At 39.1% G+C, this 21197-nt stretch overlaps 1 protein-coding gene across 6 annotated transcripts in view; it reads right to left on the bottom strand.

Annotated features, from left to right (window-relative positions):
* APP (amyloid beta precursor protein) overlaps positions 1–21197 on the bottom strand; it is a 283764-nt gene that overhangs the window by 88942 nt on the left and 173625 nt on the right. For 4 of the 6 annotated variants that reach the window (XM_007966059.3, XM_007966068.3, XM_007966074.3 and 1 more), the window contains one exon: positions 5249–5382. In XM_007966059.3, coding sequence (XP_007964250.2) covers positions 5249–5382 — 134 coding nt within the window. Of the gene's footprint in view, positions 1–5248; positions 5383–20575; positions 20633–21197 lie in introns of all 6 variants that reach the window. The other 2 variants (XM_007966044.3, XM_007966048.3) reach the window with 1 other exon arrangement.

Here is a 21197-nt window from a genome sequence, read left to right as displayed (position 1 = left end):
GTTGTTCAAGGAAAATATTAACTTCCTACCACCTAGAGCTGCCTTTTCAAGTGTATGACAAGTAGAATTTGTTTAAAGTGCAACTCATAACTGAGCTAGGTAAAATGAAGAAAGAAAGATCAAGGAAACAAAATATTGGCTTGGTGCCAGATGTGTACTTGCATACTCTGTGTACTCCCAAAGTATGAGGAAACTTGATTACTGTATTATAAGAGCCTGTTATTTGTAGGTATTTAGCCCTAAGGAATAGACTCTTCTGACATACTTCAAGACAGGAAAGAAAAAGAGGCTTGGAATAAATAACTACAGATAGAAGACTTCTATGAGACAATACCACATCAAATCACCATGTGGGTTCCTAATTACAGATTTTATTGTCTATTGATATTAATTCTTTGTATATGATAGGCAATTAGCTTCTTCTTGTTGTTTTAGTAAAACTATGGAGAAAACAAGATGGAATAAATATTCCATTATACTTAAAAAGCATATAAAAATAATCTCAAGGTTCACAGCAAAATTGGGACAAATGCCCTGCTGCAATGAACAAGAATAGAACATGGAAGAAAAGAAACATATTGTCCCATCTGCTTTGGTGCTTCTACCAAGTTAATAAAGGGAACCTGTGGGCAAGGGGGACATGGAAGACCATCTTTGCTTTATAGATGAGATAAGCCTTGCAATATAAATATTTCAATTTCCTGCTTTGGGAATGTTCACAGTGGTGGTACTCTACCAACAATTCTTCAAGCAAGGAATCTCAAAATTAGTTTGAGATAGAAGTTCAATGCTCTACTGCAATGTGAAAACTGATTTCCCATATTACATTTACATTTTTTCCATTTTTACCTTGTACACTCAGAACCTGGACTTTAAGCTTTAAGCTGGAGGAATCCATGAAATAATTAAAGAGATTTATTTAGCTAATGAGTTGCAGATAAGCGTTACTATAAAAATTAACTCAAATTTTGATTTTCAGAACAATTTAAAAATATCCTATACCCCCACAAATAAATAAATCACCTGCACCATCCCACTAAGACTCTACTGCAAATGAATACTCACTATATGTAGGCTGAGCATCTCCCTATCAACAGTGAATTTCACTGTGGAACTGATAACAAATAGCATTACTGCTGACCCTGTGTTAAGTGCTTTACAACATCTATCTAATTTAATTGATTCCTCACAACAGCTTGTGACTAGCCAGGGCAGTCCCATTTTATGAACCAGGTTAAGGTACCAGCTCAAGACTACGCAGGTAAAAAAGGGAGAGGAAAGAATATAAACCAAGATCTATGTGGTTCTAAAGATCATGTTTTTGTACCGTATCGTACCCAATTTTCCATTATAAAATAAAAAATTCATTAGATGAGCTAAGTTTATTTACATTTAGTGACAGGAGAAAGGGGCGCTCTTAAAATGTTGCTGCTTATCTTAAAAATAAAAACCTAGGCTGGGCACAGTGGCTCATGCCTGTAATCCCAGCATTTTGGGACGCCAAGGTGGGCAAATCACAAGGTCAGGAGATCGAGACCATCCTGGCCAACAATGGTGAAACCATGTCTCTACTAAAAATACAAAAATTAGCTGGGCATGGTGGCAGGTACCTGTAATCCCAGCTACTGGGGAGGCTGAGGCAGGAGAATCGCTCGAACCAGGGAGTTGGAGGTTGCAGTGAGTCTCGATTGCACCACCGCACTCCAGCCCGGCGACAGAGCAAGACTCCATTAAGGAAAGAAGGAAAGGAGGGAGGGAGGGAGGGAGGGAGGGAGGGAGGGAGGGAGGAAGGAAGGAAGGAAGGAAGGAAGGAAGGAAGGAAGGAAGGAAGGAAGGAAGAGTTGGGTCAGCTTTCAATTTGAAGGACTTCATTTTAAGCATATACTAAAAGTAGTAAGTTTATAAGTAATAAAAGTGCTCCCACATGGTTCAGTTGCTGATTTCTATTGACTAGATGCTAGTCACGACATAGAGCAACAAAAATCTACAGGTTTAGAGTTATATGAAATATTTCATATAAAATATGAAAAATTGAAATTTGAAAAATATGAAAATACGAAAAATTCCAAAATCCTCTGTATTTATAAGAAAACATATAACAAAAACTACAATAAAACTTATTTAAAAAACTGCACAATTTTTAAAATTTAAAATTCTCAGGACCTGGCCCTTGCAGTGCCTCTATAGATTCTTACAAAGCAATTTTCCACTGCAGGCACAAAGGTATCAATTTCATTTGGATTGATGGATCTTCAAAGACTTGGCTGTTCCATGCAGAGAAAATGACTACTACCTGGTAGAGATTTAAGAGGCAGGCAAGTTTGAAGTCGAAAAGTCCCTAGATTTCAGCACCACAGATTATCAGATACATACTAATTTCAGGTGTCTCATATGCCTGTGACCACTGGAATCTAGCAGACAACATTCTCTGCTCTGGGATAACATCTCTCAGGTTATATCAGATATATCTGACGACTACAAGATGAACAAAATCTATCAAAACTCATATGAACTAAGTCACAAGTTAAATAGATGTGCTAAAAGAAAAGTTGAATTATTATTTTATCGAAGACCTGTCATATCTAAAACTAACAGAAAATTTGAAATACGTTTTCTTAATAAGATCAAAAATGACCAAGTTATACTAGGATAAAAAAATCCAGGATTAAAAAACCACAAAAATAAAAAAAAAAAAATGACTAAGTGGGTCCAAGAATGAAATACAAGATTAGTAAGACTTACATGAACTTAGAGGTACTAAAAGGAGTTTACAATCCAGCTGGAAAGATAACGCAGGTGTGTCGAAAAATCACTAATAAAACCGGAGAGCAAATATTTAGAATTAAATGAAAGGTAAGAGCAATGACTGTCTGTCTCATTCTGAGTATGAAGTGGGGTGTAAGGAATGGGTGAGATGTGCCAACGTGAAGAAGGGTTGGGGGGCATTTCCAGGAGAGGTCAATGCCGAGGACAAAGGGAAGTCCAAGATGAGATGAGCAGATGGTGAGCAGAGTGGCGTGATCAGAACAGCAGTTTAACGCTGTGCAGAAGGCAAGGGTAGCAGTTGAGAAGGAAGAGGTGGTAGGAAGACCAGAGTCAGGGTACAGCGGTAGGCGCTGAAAATGACAAGCTGAGCATTCGGTGTTTATTTTTGTCATTGTTCTTTTTTTTAAGACTTCATGTGCCCAGAAGTGGATTTGTGAGGGCACAGGAAGCCTCTGAAACCTTCATAAAGAAGGGAGATAGGATGTAAATTCAAAGGAGGACATTTCAGTGGCAATAAGTATGATTCATAGTCTTCCAATGCTTTCGGGACAGTGCCTGTGTCTTTCCTAATGAAAAATCTGATTTTTTTGGCATCAGGTGAAAACTCACTAATTCCCTGTGGTTAGCTTTCTAGTTCAATTCGCTGCTAGGTTTTCATCACGGGCAACCACTAGAACTGTACATTATATTCCAGAGTCAGAGTATAGTGATTATAAGGCGTTTTCCCTCTTTATGTTATTATACCAAAGTAGATCCAAGTATTGTTACTCATCTGAAGGCAAAACAAACCAACAAAAAAACAAAACAAACAAAAAAACAGTATCTGTGTTGTACCTTTCTAGAGACATTATTAGTTATATGTTTTCAAGTGCAGGTTTTCTTATTATTCAGGTGAGGCCAAGAGGTCAGGAGATGATTCTCATGGAAAAGACAGTTCGTTACTCACAGCTCCCAAGAAGCCGGTATATGCCACTACAAGCAGGCTCATACGGGAAGCATCAGGGTTGGTCAGGAGGGGAAAACATGAACGAGAGCTCTCTGTGGTTTTCATGGAAAGAATGCGCAAAGCAGGGTAGGCACGTTTAGGACTGACTAGTTCAAATAATGGTGATGGGGCATGAGGTTGTCCCTAGTGGTCAGGTACCTGGCCCTGGGGTGATCAGAGCAAGTGTATAGTGGCCCAGAGTATAAGAGGTAAGTAAAGAAGGTGGTTGGGAGTTAGGAGCGTTTGACTGATTGGTTTGCATGTGAAAGACATGCTCAGAGGCCATTCATTTGGCCCTGGCAGGGAGAAATCTTCCTGGGGTCAACAGGGACCCAGATCAGAAATTACAGGAAAGCAAGATTAATTGTCTACTAAAGACTGACTATGGTCTTAGAAAATATGCAGCAGTCTCATTCATAAATTGCATTTAATGTCTCTCAACAGACCTTTTAAGTATCTAAGTATGACAAAAATTTCTCCTATCTTCTGATATTTGGCACAGAATATTAACACTAAAAATGAATGGCTTACTTTAACCTGAGATCTTTATTCATTCATGTATATGTCCTACTTTTTTTTTTCCCCCACATTCACTCCTAGGTTTGTAGACTACAAATCGAAAAAGTGACTGGAAAATAATATGTCCATATTTGTTGACTGAATGAATGAATGAATGAATGAATGAGGAATCTGAGCAAGGGCTAAAATTCTCTGTATCATCAAACTCCAATACAACATCCAGTGCCTGGTAGCAGACATAGCTTAAATTGTAGTTGATAGTATATATGGATTAGCCATGTTTTAGACACAAGTTATTTTTTAATTTGCTTAATTAAGGATCTGCTAAAAAAAAAATAGCAAACGAAACCAAACCAGGGTGTTTTTTTTTTATTTTTCCAGCAAAGTATAGTGAAAGGAGTACCATACTATGAGCAAGAAAGGCCTGGATTCTAAATGTTGTCTCTGGCTCACTGATTTTGCTTTGTGCTAAAATGGGAAGCCACTCTTTGAACCTCTATTCCATTATGTATCACTTAGGAGACTAGATGAAATAATCACTATGGTTCAGCTCAGTTTTAAGTCTCTATGATTCTGTAGACTGTAAACAATGGTAGGTTCACAATTATAACAGTCTGGGATTTAATACAAAAACTCATCTTTACTAAAGAGAAAAATGCTCTTAGATGGATTTTAATTTACAATATGTTGATTACAGGTACTACATATATACAGAATAATAATGCCAAGTACCTTTCTTCACCAGAGAGAATGTTATGGACATCATTTAATTTGTGCTTACAAAATCCAACTATACTTGGATCCTTCTTAGGCAGCATGTTCATGGAGGATGCAAAAAACTCACAAACTGTGCCCACACAGTAAACATTTAAAATTAGAACTTTGCATCTTTAAAGATCTTGATAAAGCCAGCAGACCCGTGGGGAGACTGAGGTTTCCTGATATCGTAGGGCTGAATGATGGAAGTGCCAGACTTACCTGGGACATTCTCTCTCGGTGCTTGGCCTCAAGTCTCTCTTTGGCTTTCTGGAAATGGGCGTGTTCATTCTCATCCCCAGGTGTCTCAAGGTACTTGTCAACGGCATCGGGGGTACTGGCTGCTGTTGTAGGAACTATAAAGTAGAAGAGAAGGAGGTTTGAGGAAAAAAACAAAACACCAACAACAGACTATCCACTTGTTTAAAAGAAAGCCATATTTTCAGTTATTTCTCAGAACAGAGAATTTAGTAAAGCAGCGCATACAAGACGTTAATGCTGTTTAAGAGAACACCATGAGACACTGTGCAGCACAGTAAGGATGTGTTTCATCATTCCCAAGTACAGAATGAAGGAAAAATCTTTAAAATGGTCCATTTTGCAATATAGTATTAGAGTTCTTTACAAAACAAGCATGCAAAGAGCAAAAACAGTTGGTGCTGGATAGACATGTTTTTCCAAATCCCCATGCTTTCCTGAATTCATATTTTGCAATTTTGAAAGTAAATGATGATATCATCAATATCATACATTCAGACTCCTGCAGAAACAAATTAACCTGTTGTAGAATAACTGCACCCCAGAGAAAAGGTAAATTGTATGATGTATTTTAGATAACTTAACTACAAAGACAACCTTCATGAGACAGTATGTGAAACTCCACACACACACAAAATCAATAAACACATTTTTGAATCACAAAAGGACCTTTCTGCCTTCACAAATTTGACACTAGTCAATGAATTCATTATGCCAGTTGTCAAAAAGCGATTTCTATTTTGAATTCAACCAATACTGCTAAGCAATATTTGAATTGCAACATACACTGCTATATTATATGAAAACATAAATACCTATAAAATTCAAGAGTACACTATAAAATAAAAATGTCTTAACTCATGAGCCAAGTGAATTATAATACCTATAGAAGCAATTTTCCAAAAGATTAGTAATGACTAGTGAGAATTCAGAGTATTTATGAGCTTAAAAGAAAAAAGGATTTTGACTTAAGAAGAAGCATATTTAACATAAAAAATGAAATGAGATGTTTTCACTCTCTTTTTAGTGAAAACCTTTTTGTTTCACTCAAAAGGTTATTCAAATATCACCAATGTTCCAAGTATTCCTATCAAATTATTAATACTTGTGTATTACATATGGGATATAATACCTCAAAGAGGACTTGAATGAGAAGAATTTATAGCTAAGTCATTTTGAAACTAAACTTGAAGTTAAATACGTTTTCTACATCCTTCAAGAAAATGTCTGGAATCTTAATCCAAAGTCTTCAAAGATATTAACTAAAACCGGAAGGCTGTTCAATAATTAAACAGTATCTTTCATTTTAAAGAGCAACATTCGTTTTGATTTTTTCCCTCCATTTCAATCCTGATTAATAATCATTTTTCAAAAAATATAAGCAGTTGAGTATCTATCCAGATGTTGCTTTCAAGTGGAAGGAAGGAGGCAGGGCATATTCCTGGTGCCTTTACACAGCTGCCCCTATCTTCTCTGTAGCAAATGAGGGAGTGGTGTTCCTTCTTATATTGGCAGCAACAGGGAGAAGGAAGGAAGGAAAGAGCCATGTGGGGGCTTTGCAATTAAGCACATTTGGATTTGAATTCCATTTCTTTTTCAGATCGGCTGTGACCTTAAGCACTCCATGTTCCAGTTTCTTTATCAAGTGGAGATAATATGCCACACGATATGATAGGAGTGCTGGGAAAATGAGATACCATACCACATGTAAGTCATCTGGCAGAAAGGGTGACACGCAGCAGAGCTCATACATATTAGTGGCCTTGCCTCCTCTGCTTATTACATCCTGCTCAAATCTTAGAGCTAATGCTAACCATGGGAAAGTTCTGCTACTTTTATTCAAAGCCACTGAAAATGTTTTGGTAGGAGGGTGCAATAATAAAGTAAGAAAGAAAAAAGAAAAGGACAAATTTAAAAATTTTAAAAATTGAGGAAAAAAACCAAAAGACAATATAAACATATATTAACAAAAAACAAAATAGAACCACTGAAAATGAATTATACACAGGATCACAGAGTGCAACCTACAGGAAAAGTAATTATGTATTTTTCAAAAAATGTTGGGGGTAGTCTACACAAAAAAGGCCAAAAGTATCAAAAATAAGTAAATTGTTAATTTGTAAGACTGAAACAATAATTTTGAATATTAAGTCCTTTTCGAAAAAAAGGTAAATGTTTTTCTCCATTGCTTCAAGCAAACCAGCATGCAAGTAGTTTTTTAACTTAATCATTAAGTCAATGAATCCCAACTTGAAATGAATGTGGTATTTAGCATTCAAAATGTGTTTCCCCGGCTTCAGTCATTTTCTCACCTTAACTGGTAGAGCTCAAATGAGAACAAGTTAAAGTAAAAGCAGAAAACAAAACAATATCATTATTTTGCATAGCCCAATCTGGCAGAATGACATGTTTAGGCACACCATATTTTATGTTTGAAACAAATGAAAATGTATAAATATTTGGGGTTATATTCCGTGATGAAGATAGTCATCCGGCTGTAACTGTTATAACCATAACATAAGCACCCCTTTGGAAAACTAGAATCATAAAACTTACTATGTAAGAAGGAAGTTTTTTTCAGCTCCTATGGTTTGCAAACACTGTCTACTGTATAAAGGAAAGAAGATAAACACTATAATCTGAATCGCTATAATCACACTGGCCTAAGTAGAAATGCACGTGGCAATATAATAAGAGAATAAACACGGAACGTGAATGTGCAGTATGTTTAATAGGACTGAGGATATTTAAAAGGATAAAAATCTTCTTTTTAGGCACATGGAAATAAATACGAATACTATATTACCAATTTATTCCATTGAATCCAGAAATACTCCTGTGGTAATTAATTTTCCCTGTCAACTTCATTGGGCTACAGGGTGCCCAGATTAAGCATTGTTTCTGAGTGTTTGTGAGGGTGCTTCTGGATGAGATTAGCATTGGAATTGGTGCACTCAGTAAAGTAAATCACCCTCTTCAACATGGGCAGGCATCACCCAATCTGCTGAGGGTCTGAAATCAAAAGGGCAGAGGATGGAGCAGTTCATCCTTTTAATTTCCTGGCTGCCTGAGCCGGGATATCGGTCTTCGCTTGCCCCTGGACTGAAATGTACACCATTGTCTTCCCTGGTTCTCAGGCCTTTAGATTTGGACTAAGTCATACCACCAGCTCTCCTGGGTCTCCAACTTGCAGATAACAGATCACGAGACTTAGCCTCCATAATCATGGTGTGAGCCAATTCTGCATAATCAATCTCTTCCTACACGTATATATTCTATTGGTCCTGTTTCTCTGGAGAACCCTGAGCAATACAATTTCTCTTCAAGTAAATGTTTGTTAACGGTCCAGTTACTTCCCATAGTTGAGGAAGCTGTGTCTCTTTTAATCTGTAACTCAAATTTTTATTTTTTCAGCCATTCATACAATCCCCCATCTCAATTAGTGTGAAATTATCCTATATTCATATCAACCAGCAAACCAGATTACTGTCTAGTCAAGCGGAGAAGGATAACATATGCTGATATTGCTAAACGAATTTAATAGTTTATGACTACTGCTCTGCAGCTGCTGAGGAGGAAGGAGAGAGCAATTTTAAGGTGGAGTATGTCCAGAGAGCTCACCTTCTATTTCGTGAATATCCTTATATCCTAAAGAGATTAAATTCATAGGACTGACTACCATTTTGTGATTACGTCCACAGAAGGCCGGAGACACGTGTGCCCTATGTCCTCACCCATCAAGGTACTTCCTTTTGGGAAGGGAGTGGGGCTCAAGGAATGTCAGGATGTCACAGGACGTCACAGGACACAGAGGGAACAGGAAGCTGTCTATCAGCAGGTCACTGATATATTTAAGGTACTTAAAACACAGGTCACTGTCACCACTTAGAAAGTGGAAACAAACTGGCTTTGGGAGGGTTTATTTCTGTTTTGCATTTTTAACTACCACAGAGCAGTTTATCCTGCTCACAGACCTCTGAGGTTCCACAGAACCTCTGATAAAGGCTAGGATTTCGGCCGGGTGCAGTGGCTCATGCCTGTAATCCCAGCACTTTGGGAGGCCAAGGTGGGCGGATCACCTGAGGTTGGAAGTTTGAGACCTGCCTGATTAGCACAGAGAAACCCTGTCTCTACTTAAAAAAAAAAAAAAAAAAAATTAGCCAGGCTTGGTGGCGCACGCCCGTAGTCCCAGCTACTCGGGAGGCTGAGGCAGGAGAATCACTTGAACCTGGGAGGTGGAGGTTGCGGTGAGCTGAGATTGCGCCACTGCACTCTAGCCTGGGTAACAAGAGCAGAACTCTGTCTCAAAAAACCAACAAACTAACTAACTAACTACAGGCTAGGATTTCCATGTTGGTCAAATGATAACAGCTTCTTTTCATCAGAGTCTTCCATGCTAGGCATCTTCTATGTGTTCTCGTTTAATACATGGGAAGAAAAAAATACCCTATTTTATTGTGTAGAGGCAAAACATTGCCATTAAACATACTTATTCGCATCCCTAAACACACACAAAGTTTCTTAAGATTGGGTAAACCATAAAAAGGTTGTAAAGCTAATTTTTAGGGCAGTAAAGGGCTAATCCATCCACATGCTGGGGCACTGGAAAGGGTTTTTGTTGTTTTGTTTTGTTAATGAGCAAGCAACACAACTTGGCTAAACAACATATGCTTTGTTACGATGGCTTGTTTTCTATGAAACAGCTGTTCCTGCCCCGAACACTATCTGGCAAATGACCTTCAACAGAAGTTGGGTCATAAAGTAGGGATCAAGTGAAAAGAGCCCATGGTGCTGGAATATGGAGGATGGAATACGGAGGACATTCTGGCCTTAGGCCCCTCCGCCAGCCTGGTCACTCATGCCTTCTACAAGCAAGCTGGCTAGGTATGTTCCCCTTTCCGCGGAAAACGACTTAAAATGAGACAAAACTCAGGGGTCAATATCCTTAGCTCTAGGTTTTGACCTCTAGATGTCTAGTCGTTAGCAGCACTACCAACATCACATGCACAAGCTTTTAACTTTTTAAATGACCTTTGTATTTATTTTATTTTAGTCTCCTAACAGAGCCTTGTAGACCATGGCAGGCTATTACCTCCCTTCCTTTTAATAGTGATCATGTGTATCTAAACACTCATAACAAATGAAAAAATATAACGCAAAAGCAGTTCCAATTCCCAGTGCATTACTGCTTCAAGGTGAACATTTGCTTCCAAATATACAGTGGTATTCTGGATGACTAACACCTTCTACATAAGCCACATCCTTATTCTTTGCCACAGTGGGAAGTCAGAGGTATCAAAGCAGCTGAGACAGCAGCTCTGACGTGGACAAACTATCCTGCCTTTAGTGAGCCTGTTCATTCTTTTATTTCTCCAGCCCACCAACATTACAGCCCTTATTATATGTGAGGCACATGGGAGAAACCAATGAGAAAAACATGAAGGCCCTGGTCCTGGTGGCATTATAGTCTAGGGACAGAAGCAATTACTGCAAGACTTTTTAAAAAGCCAGTAAGTCATACTGTTAATATGTGATTTGTATTATGGAGAAAAAGAGGAAAAAGAAAAATAGAGCCGAGTTCAGAAGGATTGGGAGAGCTGAGGGGAGAGGGGAAAGGTAGACCACAGTAAGTAAACGACCAGGCAGTCTTAAGTGAGGAGGTGACATTCAGATCTTCCCAGCTGGCTGCTGGAAGAACACACAAATAAATTCTCTTAAGATTGGGTAAACCATAAAACTAGCCTGGAAGCCCTAAGAGTTGAGGCTGGCTGGCAAATTCCACGAGACCCGCATGGCCAGAGCTGAAGAAGCAACAGAGGAAGTAGTGGGAGAGGCAGGGAAGAAATGGGGGATATCATGTACAGCCTTGAAGCCACAGTAAGGATTCTGAAGGACCAGCGTGGGCTGTTTGAGGGGGAGTACATGTGATGGGGTGTTTTGTTGAAGGATCACTCTGGCTGCTATGGGACAAAAGCAGAAGGAAGATCTTTTAAGAGGAGAAGACAGGCTGGGCGCAGTGGCTCATGCCTGTAATACCAGCACTTCAGGAGGCTGAGGTGGGCGGATCACCTGAGGTCGGGAGTTTGAGACCAGCCTGACCAACATGGAGCAACCCTATCTCTACTAAAAATACTAAAATTAGCTGGGCATGGTGGCGGGCGCCTATAATCCCAGCCACTCGAGAGGCTGAGGCAGGAGAATCGCTTGAACCAGGGAGGCGGAGGTTGTGGTGAGCCAACATTGTGGCTACTGCACTCCAGCCTGGGCGAAACTCTGTCTCAAAAAAAAAAAAAAAAAAAAAAAAAAGAAGACAAAGAGGAAGATGACGGTGGCTTGGAGCAGGGTGGCTGTCATAGGAAGTTGTTGTCCTCAGCCCCCTTCCCACACGAGAATGGTCAGATTCCCTTCTTTCTCTCACACCAAAATGCTGTTACCTCAGGGAACTGAATATGAAAATGGGAGACACTGCTTCCACATGTGCGTGAGGGCTCATTTCGATTTTAATACTGATACATGGATGCTTGTCACAATACTGCCACTTCACATTGTAATCTATTCTCAATACCTGCCAGAGCTCTGTTTTCTGGGGCGAAGTAAAATGGCAGGTTAGCTTTCAGTTGATTCATGAACGCTGATGCGACATGCAACGTTCCTGTCACAAAACGCTCCTCCATCACTGGCGCCAAGACAGCAATGCAACATTTCCGTACCTGTGTTTCCTCTGAGAAAATTGTTACCATTTGAAGGGAAGTTACTTCAAAACAGGGTGAAACCTGCTAACATCTTCAGGACGAGGCAGAAATCACTCTCCTAGCCTGTCTGAAGACTCCTTAGAAGATAATCTATTAAGTTGAACTGCACATGCACCGATTTCCTTCATTTTGGTTCCGATTTTATAATCGCTGCAGAGTACTCCCTTTCATATTCATACTAACGTGGTATTTCACATTCAAACAAGAATGTGGGGTCAAAATTAAGGACACTGGGAAAGACTGCCCCTATCATTTTGATATTCATTTGTTTCCTCAGTCTCTGGGGTGACACACAGTTTTACAGTCACAATGGGCTCAGGACACAAAAAAGAAAACAACCCACCTTCAAACAGCAATGACCATGGCCACCTCCAACAGGCCAGAAGGCCCAATGCTTCCCTAAACAAAGGCTTATGAATGGCATTCAGTCGATATATTCATGTTAGATTCTAACCAGAAAATTGGTTTAGTCTCCTTTCATCAGCAGAAAAGCAATTTATCTCTATAGCACTGATAACAGAAGATTAAAACAAATTAAGACCTATATAAATCACTGCCTTATCATTGAAAATGCTATTTGATACAGACCTAGCAAGGTTGTCACTTGAGATGGCTATAATTTAGGAGAGGAGACAAGGGGGATCATTTATATATGGGTGAAATAGAAACCTGTTAACGTTTATGTGAAAATTTAATCTTGAAACATGGTAGAGCTTTCCGAGCGCCACCCTAACTTAAAAAAAAAAAGTGTCTCTCCATTTTTCTAATTTCAAAATAGCTAAAACTCCTAACGCATTCGAAATTCAAATATTTATCCTACCCACTAAGTCCAAGATAGAAGAGCCATTTATAACAAGAAAATACAGTTTGTGATCCTCCGGTGTAATACCAGACCCTTTTAAAAACAAAATAACAACAACAAGAAGAAGAAACAAAGGCATTCTCCCCCTAATATGCCCTTGTATTATAATTTTACAGCCAGTGCAATCATAGTTGGTGGAGAACACTATCAATGCATCGCGTGGACATAAGGTAATAAAAATATAATCTATGATGTGTTTACTGTAGTCAAGCTACATTTCCTTTTTATGTCCATGGACACATACTGACATGGGAATTTTTTCAAATATATGAACTGAATGTGAAAGAATGAATGCTGGCGTTATTTTTTATTAACATCTATTCTCTATTCCGCACCACACACTAAAACTTAAAAGCAACCTCAAGTCTGAATCTAAAAAATATACGTGAAGCAATAGCAATAATAACTGGCATTCAGAACGGGTTACCCTTAGGGTATTGTTTTTTGTCAATTTGTCAGAAGCTATTCTTGACTTCATTAATGGAGGCACATAAAGAAATAACCTGTCATAGCTGCTCAACACTCAATAGATGAGTTCAAAAAGTCAAAATCTTCAATATTGTCCACTTTTGTATAAACAGTAGCAGTAAAAGCAGATGGAACTGTTAACCTCTATGGAGGTCTTAAGGATAAAGCTGATTTCATTTTACCCCAGACTTCCAGAGCAATCTTCTCTTACACTTGTATATTTTACTTTATATTGTTATTTATTTCTATGACATATCTGGGTCTCATTTCATCAATAAAATTATCAAGTTATTGAAAGCCAGTACTCAGATTCCTTTGCTGGTGTCCCTCAAAATACCTGGCCTAGCACATCCTGGACTCAAAAATAACTGCTGCACAGTTCACAATTGCAAAGATATGGAACCAATCTAAGGGCCCATCAACCAATGAGTGATAAAGAAAATGTGGTATATATACTCCATGGAGTACTACTGGGCCACAAAAATCACAAAATAAAAGTCTTTTGCAGCAACTTGGATGGAGCTGGAGGCCATTATTCTAAATGAAGTAATCAGGAATGGAAACACAGTATGTACTCACTTATAAATTGGGAGCTAAGCTATGATTATGCAAAGGCATGCAGAGTAGCATGATGGACATTGGAGACTCAGAATGAGGGAGAGTGGGAAGGAGGTGAGGGATAAAAAACTACATATTGGGTACAATGTATACTACTCAGTTAATGGGGACACTAAACTCTCAGACGTCACCATTATACACTTCATCCACGTAACCGAAAGTCACCTGTACCCAAAAGCTATTGGAAAAAAAATTAAAATTAAAATTTAAAAACCTGCTGTATTAAACCAAGGATCGGCTTGCTGGCTACATTTTTTTTTTCTTTTTCCTTGAGATGGTGTCTTGCTCTTGTCCCCCAAGCTGGAGTACAATGGTGCGATCTTGGCTCACTGCAACCTCCGCCTCCCGGGTTCAAGTGATTCTCCTGCCTCAGCCTCCTGAGTAGCTGGGATTACAGGCACGCACCACCACACCCGCTAATTTTTGTATTTTTAGTAGAGATGGGGTTTCACCATGTTGGCCAGGCTGGTTTCGAACTCCTGACCTCAGGTGATCTGCCTGCCTCGGCCTCCCAAACTGCTGGGATTACAGGTGTGAGCCACTGCACCTGGCTGCTGGCTACCTTTATAAAAGTAGTATTATTGGAACACATCCTTGTATATTTGTTTACTTATTGTCTATTGTTGCTTTCATGCTACCACTGCAGAGTTAAGTAGTTATGACAAACCGCATGACCTACAAAGCCTAAAATCTATAATCTGACCTTGTATGAAAAATAGTTGCTGACCACTTTATTAAACTATCTACTTACCCTCTTCTGGAAAATAGCTAAACAACAGACCACATAAATAATGAGCATTGTTTTAACATAGGTAGAACATCCCTAATCTGAAAATCCGAAATGCTCCAAAATCTGATCATTTTTGAGCAGCGACACCTTTGTTCTCTCACAGTGCAATGTACACAAACTTTGTTTCATGAACAAAATTATCAAAAATACTGTGTAAGACGAAGCATGGTGGCTCACGCCTGTAATCAAAGTACTTTGGGAGGCCGAGGCTGGTGGATCACTTCAGGTCAGGAGTTCAAGACCAGCCTGGCCAACATGGTGAAACCCTGTCTCTACTAAAAAACACAAAAATTAGCTGTGTGTGGTGGCAGGTGCCTGTGATTGCAGTTTCCCTTGAGAGGCTGAGGCAGGGGGATCTCGAACCTAGGAGGCAGAGGTTGCAGTGAGCCAAGTTCACGGCACTGCAGTCCAGCCTGGGCAACAGAGCGAGACTCTTTTCTCACACACACAAAAAAAAGTATAAAATTACCTTCAGACTTTTGTACAAGGTGTACATGAAACATAAATGAATTTCATGTTATCTCATCATGAATACATCAACATTCCCAAATCCAAAATCTGAAGCACCTCTGGTCCCAAGCATTTTAGAGAAGAGATATTTAACCTGTATTCAAAGTAAATGGCCCTTCTTTTTAAAAAATGCTGAGCTGGGCCTGGTGCGGTGGCTCACGCCTATAATTCCAGCACTTTGGGAGGCCGAGGTAGGCGGATCACGAGGTCAGGAGATCGAGACCATCCTGGCTAACACGGTGAAACCCTGTCTCCACTAAAACTTCAAAAAATTAGCCGGGCGTGGTGGTGGGCGCCTGCAGTCCCAGCTACTTGGGAGGCTGAGGCAGGAGAATGGTGGGAACCCGGGAGGCAGAGCTTGCAGTGAGCCGAGATCGTGCCACTGTACTCCAGCCTGGGAGACAGAACGTCTCAAAAAAAACAAAAAACAAAAAAACAAAAAAATGCTGACCTGCTAAGCAATCTAGTTCCTTTTTCCATTTTAGGGTCATCTCTAATTATTATGGCTTTGAGGAAAAAACCATTCTTCTCATTTAAGCATTTCCAGATACCAAAGATTTGGCTTTTCACACTTGTTAATCTGATAGAATTTACTGGCAATGACGTGACATATAGTTTAATTCACCATCACATCTTTTAATGCTTTAATTGTTCTCCCTCCCTAGGTTGGCTGGGGAGCAAAGTGTAAACCCAGGTTGCCTAATCTAATTTGGCAGTTTTAGTTCCAATGGTATTGCAGAATGTACTAATGGGAACTAATATTTGCTACCGCACAGTGAAAAGAACAAGAATACTGTGATTAAGAACAATAGTTCAAATTTGGCCAAAGATTAAATGGCCTAGGCATTCAGACTTCTGTCTTATGGCTCCTGTCTTTACAACGACCCTGGGGTTAAGGTGGCATGTTCCATTCAAAGGCTGCATGGTGAGTTATCTACGATTTGCAAATTATGAGCTTCTGCAGCAACAAACTTGGAACTTGGGAATGGTTCTTGGGGATGGAACTTGAGGATGGTTCTTGGGGACGGAACGTGGGGCCTGACTTGTTAAGTTCCGATTCTTTTCATATTCTCTGGAAGTGTACCAGTCTGTTTCATGTCATCTGGACCATTTTGATGTGCCTAGAAATCAATATTTTTCCCTCTCTCAATCCTGCATGGGGTCAGATCTATATCTCTGTACACACCCTAAGGCCGTAAACATAATCCTAAAGTACAAATAACCTGTGTAGCAAAACCATAGGGCATCTCCACAGATGGTTATGCTCCAGCATATCCTGGGATTCTAGGAAACTAAGATGAAACAGACAGGAGAAAGGGTGGTGCATAGGTGAACCATGGATTTCCAACTAAGGGGTTTGCTGGTTTCTCTTCTGCTGCCATAGTAGCTTACATTCGAGCAGAAAAACTACGAGATCTTCAATACTATAGTCAGAACAGCAATAGCAACTTCCACCTTATCTTGCAAATATTGAGAGCTTGGACATTAGTCTAACAAATTCAATTTCAAACATCTGTCGAGAATCGGAGGATACTGACATTCTAACATTTCAACATGCCCCCAAATTTGTGGAAAGTACACCTGTTTACACCAGGATAGTTCTATCTCTGAGTCAGACGTGGGGAAACTACTACTCCAGAACAGGATTCTCAACCAGAATGTGACCCCCCCCCGCCCCCCGGGCACATTTAGCAAAGTTGAGAGACATTTTTAGTTATCACAGCTGGAGTTGTGTTAATGGCATTTAGTGGGTAGGGGTCAGGGATGCTGCTAAATGCTCTATATGCATAGGACAGACTCCTAAAACAATTAATTATCTGGATCAAAATGTCGATAGTGTTGAGGTTGAGACACCTTGGTTTAGTTGTTTGTACCACATGTCAATGCAAATGAAGGAGCCAGAGACGGGTCACACTTTGGCCAGATCACAGGGTGCAATCTGCTGACTGAAAATCAGCATGATGCTCTTTGAGAGATTAAATGCCATTAAGAAGTTGGTCTGTTTGCCTTTTGGGAACCAATCTGATGGAGACAACACTAGAAAAAATGGTCACACTCTCATATTTGAAATATAAATGAATCAACAAATATTTATATAATTGTATTGTTTACAAATACTACATTTTGAAGATTAAATGTGAAACTTTTGCACTGTCCTAAACCCAAAGGGGCAGGTGCAAAACTAATGTCAGAAATTAACTCAGCTCTCATAGGACTCTTTATCCCAAATGAGAAAGGAGTTTTAAAAATGATTTGAACTCCTATGTTCATGAATAAAATGAAAGCTCTCAGCCTTATATTTGTATCCCTTATATCTGTGGTTTAGATTTTCATTTACAATAACAACAACAATAAAATATGTCCCTAAAATTGCAACGCTCAAAATCGGTTTTTATGACAAAAGTCTGAAACCTAGAAATGCTTGGTTTGTGGCACATTATTGTTTTTATAATGCAGACCATCATATATTTTCTCCCTAAGTGTAATCTTACATCAGTTCAACTGAAGAGCTTTTTCTATCTCCTTTCACATTTATTATTTGACTAGAAGCAGCTTAGACTGAGCAACCTGTAAAACCAACCACCTTTGTGCAGAAATATCACCCAATTAGCCCTAGATTGATGAAGGAGCAAAGTCAAGTCCAAGTGCCCAGTCTAACAGGCTTGCTGACCTTCTAGTTCAGCTCCTTTGCTCTGAATTGAGCCTGCCATCTGCATTTGACCTCCAAATGACCATGACTTTTTCAAATCAAATGTGCAGTTTGCTATAAATAAGACCACATAGCTGCACAGGCTATAAATAACTAGAAATTATATGTTTTCTTCCTTGTCTGTTGGTACTAGCGCTGCTAAACCCCTCACTTGCTGTGATTGAATAGTCTCTGTAGGTAGACAAGAAAATATAGCTGCCCAAATCACTTCATCTTCCTGGAATGGAAAGGTGTCAGGATCCCAAACACACTGCAAGTAGATGAAGAAAATTACCAGGAAGGAGAAAATTACAAAAGAGACTTTCAGTATCTGTTTGGAATGGTGGATGATGAAAGTGGTAGTTATGTGTACCGCATGAAAATAAATTTATTCAACAATGATGCTTGTTTCCATCAGTTATTAAAAATGGAAAAATAGAATTCTTATAAATGTTAAAATGAAACTTAAGAGAAAAATAATCACTGTTTTATAAAAGAATGGGAAAGACATTTGATTTACTGATGCGTGCTATCTTCATGGCATTTAGGAAAAAACGCTAACATTCTTCATCCTTTTTTCACTGTTTTCTGTATTCTTAAAATGTGCTTCTGAATCGCAAATGTGATTTTACCAACCTGCAAAACAATGTCAGAACCAAATGCTTAGCCATTTGGTGTGGAGTGCAGCCAAAATGTCATCTGGGTTTCAAGCCTGGTCCTGCCATGTTTGATGGCTTGGGACAAGTCACTAAGCTCTTGAAGCCTCATTTTTTCTCATACGTACAAAAGGAATGAGTAAAACGCCCACAAAGTGTTCTGAAGAAAGATAAATGATCTGTGAAAATGCTTGGTACAATACAACTTACCATGCATACCTATGTATTATCAATACTACAGTGGACGAGCTAGAGCTTTGTCCTAGTCTGTGTCAACCCACTCGCTGTACTTACACTGTTTTTAGAGAAAAACCCTTTTTTCACAATAGCAAAAGAAATGCGTACACTGTGGCAGTACAAACCACATCCTCCAAAAGTCATACAGAACGTGAAGTATTCTGGATATTGTATGGAGGCCATAAAAACTTTCCAGTTTAGGGTGCAATCTTTTTTAAAATACATAATCCCCCGTCTATAATTCATCATCTTTAAAAAAGATAACTGGCTTCATCAATTTTGAGAAGAGAGTTTTCTTTTTTTTTTCTTTCAGGATAATGTACATAAATGCTAATTTTAATTATCAAATATCTAAGCTACAACTGAAATTGTGTCTCTTCTTCCAGCAATCATAAGCATAAATGGCATATATCATCCCTAACACTGGATAACTGTATTTCTGGATGGAATCCAAATTAAAATATGAGTACTAAAACCACATTTTAAAACTAAGTTAGTCTGATATTACAACTGAAATTAAAAACAAAACATAAGACACTAAAGGCCTGCAGTGGCTGGACAATGCATTTCTTTATAGGAGGCTCTTTCTCTACTTCCTAGTCAGAAGTTGAGAACCTCTAACCTACCATTATGCCTTCCAGGAGAGGAGAAAGAGGGGTTCCTAATGTCTAAAAGTGACCCTTCATGAAGTTGAAACTGGGTCTTACAACACACGTAATTGAAATCTGTGCATACAAATTAGTCCATGTACTACAATACATGAATATTAAGTATTTTTTCTGAGGAAACAAGTTATTCATGTATTATAGTCTCTGGTTAAATCATGGCATCTTGATGTAACTGAGTACTCTATTTTAAAGATCTTTCTTTCTTCCTTTCTTTTCCTTCAGTTTTAGTAACGAAATGGTAACCTCTGCTCTCTTTCTTCCCACCAGGCACTCCCAGCACAGTGCTTCCCTTATCTAATTACGCTTATAATTCTTATTAAAATTATTAATGCTTGCTTAGAAGTTCCACTGACTGACTGAGGCACCTGCAGAATTCTCCCTCATCAGGAGATCACCTCAAGGCTGCAGTTAATTTACAACCTGATTGTGCCTGGGATGCACCAGCCCACTTACCGAACTGGATAATAACTCAAGTCTTTGGAACAAGTCCTGTATAGCAGCACCTCCTCACCCCTCCTTCATGCCCTGCATTCTAAGCTTCCTTTTTTAAGCCTTTGTTTTTTAATCCAAAATTTGAGATGGTTGCTTTAAGGCAAGAGCCTGGACCATTTCCCCACTGCTAGCTTTGCAAAGTCAAGTCACTTTCCTTCCACTGCACCTAGCCCTTGTTCTTCGGTTCTGCAAGCAGTAAGAAGCTGAGCCTGCTCTCAGTTACACTGATAGCTTTTAGGAAATAAAATAGTTAATGGCAAATACAATACAATGATGTTGTCCATATAATATTCAATAAAACCGGACTAAATAAAAAGGAAATTGGTCAGAAATAGAAGAAACTTGGTCAATGATGTTCTTCGCCCGACATCTCAAGCTGTCTGGCAAAATGAGATGTAATTATAAGCAAGGTAATGGGAAGAAACATTTTACTAAGACAGGTGTTCAAGAAATACAAAACCATGCAAAGAAGGTGATGATGCTGGAGTTATGTGAACCAAGCAGCATCCTCCTCCCCTCTTCCCTTCCCTCAGGTGAATGACAACGTACGTTTAACAGGATCTCGGGTAAGAGGTTCCCGGGTAGTCTTGCGTAAACTTTGGGACACTATGGAAAAAATAAGAGAACATAACTAAAAACAAAAAGAGAAACATGGGAATGATGGCTGAAACGCACAAAAGTCCACCGACAAAAAAACAACCTAACAAACAAAATCACTCCTTAGGTTTGATCCCTCCAACAAAACCAAAATGAACATATTAACATAAGATCTATTTTTGCAAGAAGTTAACATTTGAGAATGTCAGATATCTTGTCTCTGATAATACGTATATCCAAGTAACAACAGGTTTCTTAACAGAAGAGGATTTCTTGCTCCTTCTTTTGTGCCAAATATCCCCAATTCCCTTCGATGCATTTTTTCACAAAAACTCCATTTATTTCACTCATTCACAGAACAGCATGTGGCTCTCAGCTCTGGCTGTTTGCTGAGGCTTATACTCTCTATTTATTCTTGTCCACCCATCTAACTGATCTTCAGCCTTTGCTTTCTTCATACATTATTCTGTCACCTATCCCCTCTAAAATCAGGTATAGCTAGCCTTATCTAATACCTCTCTGTTGGGAGCATCTACCTTTTGTAAAACCCTCAGCAAAGTGTGTGCCACCCAGG

This window comes from Chlorocebus sabaeus, chromosome 2, assembly GCF_047675955.1.
Source record: "Chlorocebus sabaeus isolate Y175 chromosome 2, mChlSab1.0.hap1, whole genome shotgun sequence".
In the NCBI taxonomy this organism is placed as follows: Eukaryota; Metazoa; Chordata; class Mammalia; order Primates; family Cercopithecidae; genus Chlorocebus; species Chlorocebus sabaeus.
This window is presented reverse-complemented; position numbering and strand designations above follow the sequence as displayed.